Source organism: Mandrillus leucophaeus, unplaced genomic scaffold (assembly GCF_000951045.1).
Source record: "Mandrillus leucophaeus isolate KB7577 unplaced genomic scaffold, Mleu.le_1.0 Scaffold279, whole genome shotgun sequence".
NCBI classification, from domain to species: domain Eukaryota; kingdom Metazoa; phylum Chordata; class Mammalia; order Primates; family Cercopithecidae; genus Mandrillus; species Mandrillus leucophaeus.
This window is the reverse complement of record NW_012102909.1, coordinates 2,895,806-2,903,134: the sequence shown is the minus strand read 5'-3', so window position 1 is coordinate 2,903,134 and position 7,329 is coordinate 2,895,806. Positions and strand designations below refer to the sequence as shown.

At 36.0% G+C, this 7,329-nt stretch overlaps 1 protein-coding gene across 3 annotated transcripts in view; it reads left to right on the top strand.

The window, feature by feature from the left end:
- TIA1 (TIA1 cytotoxic granule-associated RNA binding protein) overlaps positions 1 to 6,683 on the top strand; it is a 44,244-nt gene extending 37,561 nt beyond the window's left edge. For all 3 annotated transcript variants that reach the window (XM_011985028.1, XM_011985027.1, XM_011985029.1), the window contains 2 exons: positions 2,084 to 2,229; positions 4,043 to 6,683. In XM_011985028.1, coding sequence (XP_011840418.1) covers positions 2,084 to 2,229; positions 4,043 to 4,169 — 273 coding nt within the window. In that variant the 3' untranslated portion in view covers positions 4,170 to 6,683. The remainder of the gene's footprint in view (positions 1 to 2,083; positions 2,230 to 4,042) is intronic.
- The last annotated feature ends 646 nt before the right edge of the window (positions 6,684 to 7,329 follow it).

Here is a 7,329-nt window from a genome sequence, read left to right as displayed (position 1 = left end):
GTAGTGTAGTGAATATTGCTTTTCTCTTTCTGTACATTTTATTTAATGAATTAAAGACATAAACCTTTTCTCTCACCAGCAAATACCAAACAGCTATCATATGATGAGGTTGTAAATCAGTCTAGTCCAAGCAACTGTACTGTATACTGTGGAGGTGTTACTTCTGGGCTAACAGGTATGGGAGCCTTCCCTGGGTGGCATTAATTTTTAAAGTGCAAAGCTTAATATTTGTAGGATTTTTATATAACTTAGTGTGATTTTTGTTTTTTTGTCTAACAGAACAACTAATGCGTCAGACTTTTTCACCATTTGGACAAATAATGGAAATTCGAGTCTTTCCAGATAAAGGATATTCGTTTGTTCGGTAGGGATGGTTTTTTAAAAAAAAAAACTTTTTTCTTGGTAATGTAACTGGAAAACCAGAAAATAAATAAAAATAAAAAATAAACTTTTTCCTCTGAAATATTTTTTGGATATTTACCTTGTTTTCTTAAAAATTTACCTTGGTTATAAAGAAGTTGAAATTTCGGCCAGGTGCGGTGGCTCATGCCTGTATTCCCAGCACTTTGGGAGGCCGAGACGGGTGGATCACCGTCATGAGTTTGAGACCAGCCTGGCCAACATAGTGAAACCCCTTCTCTACTAAAAATACAGAAATACAAAAATTAGCCGGGCGTGGTGGCACATGCCTGTAATCACAGCTACTCGGGAGGCTGAGGCAGGAGAATCATTTGAACCCAGGAGGTGGAGGTTGCAGTGAGCCGAGATCACAATCACTGCACTCCAGCATGGGCAACAGAGCCAGACTCCATCTCAAAAAAAAAAAAAAAAATTGAAATTTCTCTAGCATCTAGCATATTTGCCTCTGTGATTTTATAGCCCCCTCCCTAACACAAGGCCAATGAAACACACATTCTCAATTAACACAAGTTTTCCCAGAACTACAAGATCTTTGAAAAAAATAGCAAAGAAAATACACCATGTTATGCAAACTTTTACCTCAGACTCACCTTGATTTTTAAAAATTGGTTTTATTCATAAATATTTAAAAGAATTTGTATTGGTGATTCTTAATATTGTTTTCAATAGGTTCAATTCCCATGAAAGTGCAGCACATGCAATTGTTTCTGTTAATGGTACTACCATTGAAGGTCATGTTGTGAAATGCTATTGGGGCAAAGAAACTCTTGATATGATAAATCCCGTGCAACAGGTGAGAGGGTTCTTAACTTTGAGAAGTAATTGTTGGGCTAATAATGTTATTTTAAAGTGAAGATTGTTGATAATCCTTGTTAATAAGTTTCTAGCTAAAATGATAGTATATAAGGGCTCTTCCTACATGTATTATAGTTCCAGAATGGTGTTTCATGGATTGCAGTGGTGACATGATGAATGTGACCGCCTCAGTTGACTCATGCTCATACAGTGGATTTTAAAATGCTCCGAGAAACCTAAAAGGGTATTAAATCTTTTTTTAATACTTGGTAGATTTATTCACATACTATTTGGAGAACTCACAAGCATGCTTGACTCAACTGAAACAAAAATAAAGCTGTAAATATAGTTAGGGCCTTGGCAGTTTTCTTCCAGATTTTGCTGCCTTTTTTTTTTTTCCAGGCAGCTTTAGTGGTTCAGACTTGATTCCACAAAGATTTCTATGAGGAAACTGTAAATGGAGCACAGAGATGGGAGTAAGCAAATCCTAAACTATATAAGTTTCTTAAGTAAGCTGAATATAGAAATAACTAATCACATCTTCCCTATCTAAAGGAAACAATCATGTGGATAGTATACCAAACACTTAAACATTCTACTATGTTTAACATTTATTACTAGGATATCAACTGATGCCTTCCAAAAACTATGCCATTCAGAGTATCATGTAGAGTTACAGCAGTATAACCTCAGTTTTTTTTGTTTTGTTTTGTTTTTTGTTTTGTTTTTTAGCCGTCAACTCTTGTTTATCCTGTCATTTTAATTGTAATGATGGCCCTGTGTGTTTTTGCTAAGAATTTGTGGTATCAACATATTAGGATTGTATATTTACAGTTAACTTCAAGTAATACTAAATTTTATTTAATAGCAGAATCAAATTGGATATCCACAACCTTATGGCCAGTGGGGTCAGTGGTATGGAAATGCACAACAAATTGGCCAGTATATGCCTAATGGTTGGCAAGTTCCTGCATATGGAATGTATGGCCAGGCATGGAACCAGCAAGGATTTAAGTAAGCATATCTGATCTCTTCCTTTACTAACCTTTGAAAATGTCTAAAAATATTTTAAGTAGGAAGAAATTTTAAGAATTAGTGGATAATAGGGCCTCTTACATAAAGCCTAACTATAGCCTTCAAAGAACTTGTTTTTTAGTAAGAAAATAAGAGCTTAATAGTTGTTAAGGTTTTCACTGACTAATGGTCACTTAGTCATTCTTTTTTTTTTTTTTTTTTTTTTGAGACGGAGTCTCGCTCTGTCGCCCAAGCTGGAGTACAGTGGCCGGATCTCAGCTCACTGCAAGCTCCGCCGCCCGAGTGTACGCCATTCTCCTGCCTCAGCCTCCCAAGTAGCTGGGACTACAGGCGCCCGCCACCTCGCCCGGCTAGTTTTTTGTATTTTTTAGTAGAGACGGGGTTTCACCGTGTTAGCCAGGATGGTCTCGATCTCCTGACCTCGTGATCCACCCGTCTCGGCCTCCCAGAGTGCTGGGATTACAGGCTTGAGCCACCGCACCCGGCCCACTTAGTCATTCTTATATACACTGACTTTGATGCTAGTTGTTGTATTCATTATGCTTTTTTCTGTGCAAAGGGTTTTTTCATGCATTGTTATATTGCAAGCTTCCTTATACACCCTAAATTACATTATTTTACTTACATTTCTGAAAAACACACTGAAAATAAAAATACTTGGGAGGTTAAAAAGGAATGTAGTGGGCCGGGCGTGGTGGTTCATGCCTGCAATTCCAGCATTTTGGGAGGCTGAAGTAGGCAGATCACTTGAGGCTAGGAGTTTGAGACCAGCCTGGCCAGCATGGTGAAACCCCACCTCTGCTAAAAATACAAAAATTAGCCAGGTGTAGTGGTGCACACTACCAATAGGTTCCAGCTATTTGGGAGGCTGAGGCAGGAGAATCACTTCAACCTGGGAGGTAGAGGTTGCAGTGAGCTGAGACCATGCCACTGCACTCCAGCCTGGGCAACAGAGCAAGACTCTGTCTCCAAAAAAAAAAGAGTTTTGTGGTGGGAATTTTGTGGTTGGGCATGGTGGCTCATGCCTGTAATCCTAGCACTTTGGAAGGCCAGGGCAGGTGGATTGAGTCCAGGAGTTTAAGATCAGCCTGGGCAACATGGCGAAATCTCGTCTCTACAAAAAGTACAAAAAAAAATTAGCCAGGCATGGTGGTGCGTGCCTATAATCCCAGCTGTTCAGGAGACTGAGGTGGGAGAATCGCTTGAGCCTGGGGAGATACAGGTTGCAGTGAGCTGAGATCATATCACTGTACTCCAGCCTGGGTGACAGAATGAAAACCTGTTTCAAAAAAGAAAAAAAAAGAAAAAATCTTGTAATGTTATGAATTTTTATGAGCTTATATTTGTTAATAATTGTTTTGATTTCTTCTTTGAGTAGTATAATGTTAGCTCTTTTTTCATTGTGGGGAACCTACCTGACTCTTTCAGGTAGTGGCTTCCTCAGCAAATATGTTCAACCAAGATACAGAGATGAGATGGACAGTTTTCTTTTCCGAGAATGGGGTTAAGTTTTTCTGTGTTCAGGGGAGATGAATGTTGATAAGTTCAGGGTATTTTCTTAGCTTTAATTTCTAACAAAAGTAAACTGTCCAAAAAAACATACAGGGATGCTTGTTTTTAAGAGAAAAAAAACTTTAGTAGAAGCTTTCGTTTTCCCTGGCGTAAGTTATTCTATTTGGGTTTAAGAAAAAGTATGTTTCCCATTTCCCATATTTGTTATTTGTTCTTGCCAATACTTTATTTTAATCAGTGGATTTCCTCTCCCCTCTGCTTCTTTCACATTCTCCACCAGTCAGACACAGTCTTCTGCACCATGGATGGGACCAAATTATGGAGTGCAACCGCCTCAAGGGCAAAATGGCAGCATGTTGCCCAGTCAGCCTTCTGGGTATCGAGTGGCAGGGTATGAAACCCAGTGAAAAAGGACTCCAGAATCTAAAGCCAGTGGCTTGAGGCTACAGGGAGTGTAGTAAAGCCGTTGTTTACTTAAAGATTTATCAAATCAGTCAGTGCAAATGTCAGATACAATGTATTTATTTAAAAGATTCATTTTTAATCATGAAATTACTTATCATCCACATTGTTTTAAAAAGAAACAAGATGCTGGATGTCTGCCAATTTTTGCCTTCATTACCTTTTTTGATAAAGTTTCTCAGATCCTTGTTTCAAACACAAATGCAGGGATTGCTGCCACTTTTTAACTATTAAGAGGCAGAAAATTGCACAATATTGAACTTTTTTCCACTAAAGTAGTGTGCAGTTATAGTTTGCATTCCTGATATGATTTAAAACATGTAATATAAAGATGTTAAAAAAAAAAAAAACTGTGCAGAGTCTAGAAGTTCTCTGTCATCTTCAGCTTGTGCACAATTCTGTTTTAGGTTTAAAAAAAAAGGCATTGTTTGAGCTGTCCCATCTCCACTGTTATCCCTTTGTGGTTTTTTAATATAAATTATTAGTTTATGTCATTTTTGTATCTACATCTTTTTTCACAAATTTGTCTTGCCTTATTAAAGTTCTGTAAAATATACTTAAATGGAAAAAATGATGTTCATTTAGATTGAAAACTTTTCTCAGATGGATTGATAATTGCATTCATCTTATGTTTTATATGAGAAGGTGCCTCAAGAATTCCCTGTTGGATTTGTTTAAAAGAATTTTTATCTTCTGTGATAAACTTTGCTGTGTACCAGGAACTATAAAAACAAAAACTTGTTACTAAAGAAAATATCTGAAATGTGATAAGTTCTTATGCCATGTTAATTTCATGTGTCAACTTCAACATTTACATGTATTACTTCATTATGTAAAATGTTTCAGCAATTTAATATTTTGCACAGTTAGCAAACTTTGTATGTCATTTCCTTCAAGGTATCATGCAGAGTTTACATGAAATTTATAAGGTTTTAAGTTGTTTGCATGTGAAAATCAAATACATACTTTGGTAGTCTTTGAATACAAAGTCATCTGCTCTTGTTTTTCAAGAATTTTGAGACACAAAGTTGTATGTAAAGGAATATATTTGCCGTTTTATAGGTAGATTTGCTCAAAAAGAGTGAATCAACTTAACATGTACAAATGATAGCTGTGAAACTGTAGAATATCTGTGTGTCAGGCTTGGAGTTCATTGTGACCTCCAAATTTTGCCTGAAGGACCAGCTGGGCAAAGCATTTTTTAAATGTTCAGAGGCCAAAAGATAAACAAACAAAAAAACACTTAAAATCCTACCTCTTTAAACAGCCTTCAAATAAGAATCCTCAGTGCAATCATTATTTTGATTCTTTTGGTACCTGTTTTCCTGGAGTTCCCAATTTTATTATTTTGGAGTGGCTCCAAGCATTAAGAGGTTTAATCTTTATGGCATTGTTCTAGTTTTGAAATTTCTATTGTATTTCAGAGTCTCTTAGAAAACTTGTGTGGGAAGTTTCATTTTGTTTTTGGTGAAGGTCACAAACCTCCTTCTTCCTTGACTCAGAGAGGAAAGGTCCCAGTATATATATTTGAATGGTCAGTGGTTTTCAAGACCTTCAGAGAGCTCCCTGCATTTTACCTAGAAACAGAAAAGGCCTGCAAAATCTTAAGTTTCCTGGCCTGCATTTTCCAGGTAGGGGCAAATGACTCCAAGCTGGTCTCTAAGCCAATACCCTTGTAAACCAGAGTCCAGGAAAGATAGCTCAAGTGTGTAATTCTCTGGAGCTCAATTCTATGCAGTTGTGCTATTTCATTAAGTCACTGTGTATTTTTAAGTGTTGATACATTAAAAGTCGCTTTATGGAAGATGAGTAAATTTTTTAAATACTTGGAAATTTTATTTCCTTATTAACTTCTACAGATCAGGGCATGCAACCAAAAGCAGCTTAAATGAAATATTTAAAAAAATAAAATATCAGGAAGCTATTTTTAGATTTCTTCTGGCTTATGTTTCTATTTTAGGACCCTCATTTTTCTCTTATTAAAAAAAAATTATTTCCTGTACATCTCATGGACTGCAGGGTAAATTATTTGGGCATAAATAATTTAAATAGTTTTCTTTCATTTTGACTATCTCCAGTAACAACAGTTTTTATTAGCCAGCATATTGGCTTATTGCACAAATCTTAAAATGTACATTGACTACTTTTTGAGAAGAAAGTGGTATCAGTACTCGCGATGAAAAGGTTACTACTGAACAAATTCACATTTCAGGAACACCTATCTATCTTTGGTTTAAATCTTACTCTTAGTTTTTCAGTCTAAAAATCATACTGGTATTAGTATCAGGTAAGGAAACTAAAAGTTTTTTAAATGGTTTCATTCTCTGCAATATGCAAAATTTAGATTTTACTTTCTGGTACTGTAAAGAACCTGAAGTGATTCACACTTAATGGGTCATTAATCCAGTATTCTTTACCCTGAATGTTTGGATATTAAAGTTCCTTTATGTTTTCTATAACCTGTGGGATCTTCTTGCAGTGATTATTGTGTGTGAGATTTTTTTTCATTTTGGTCTAGCCATATTGTTATATTCACTCAGGTATTTGTTAATTTTTTTTAAGTCTTATTCCAGAATCAGTGGTTTACATTGGGTTACTGTTTAACACCAAATGGAATTGACATTCTGCAGATTTAATTAATTATGAAACCAGGGTCTCATTTTCCTTGCTGATATTTGTTGAAAATGAGATTCACGTTCTAGTCTTTATTTTCCTCCTGTTTGTCCTTGTGCTTGCTCATCTTCCTTTTATTTGTGTGTTATAGTTCTATTCCATTTGAGAAGGCAGTTGGTAAGAACTAGAGTCCATGTACAAAGACAGGTTTACTAAGTGCTGTACAGTGGTCCTGAGGTTACAGTTGAATTAGAAAAACAAAATGTACTTATAGGAAATAAGAAAGCAAACCTTTCAAATGAGAGTGATGATTTCTTTAAAAAAAAAAAACAAAAATCTTTTTTTCTCTCTTAAATAATGTTCTTTATTTCACGAAATCTTTTTTGTTTTTTTTGTTTTTTGTTTTTTTTTTGAGATGGAGTCTCACTTTGTCGCCCAGGCTGGAGTGCAGTGGTGCCATGTTGGCTCACTGCAAGCTCCGCCTCCCAGGTT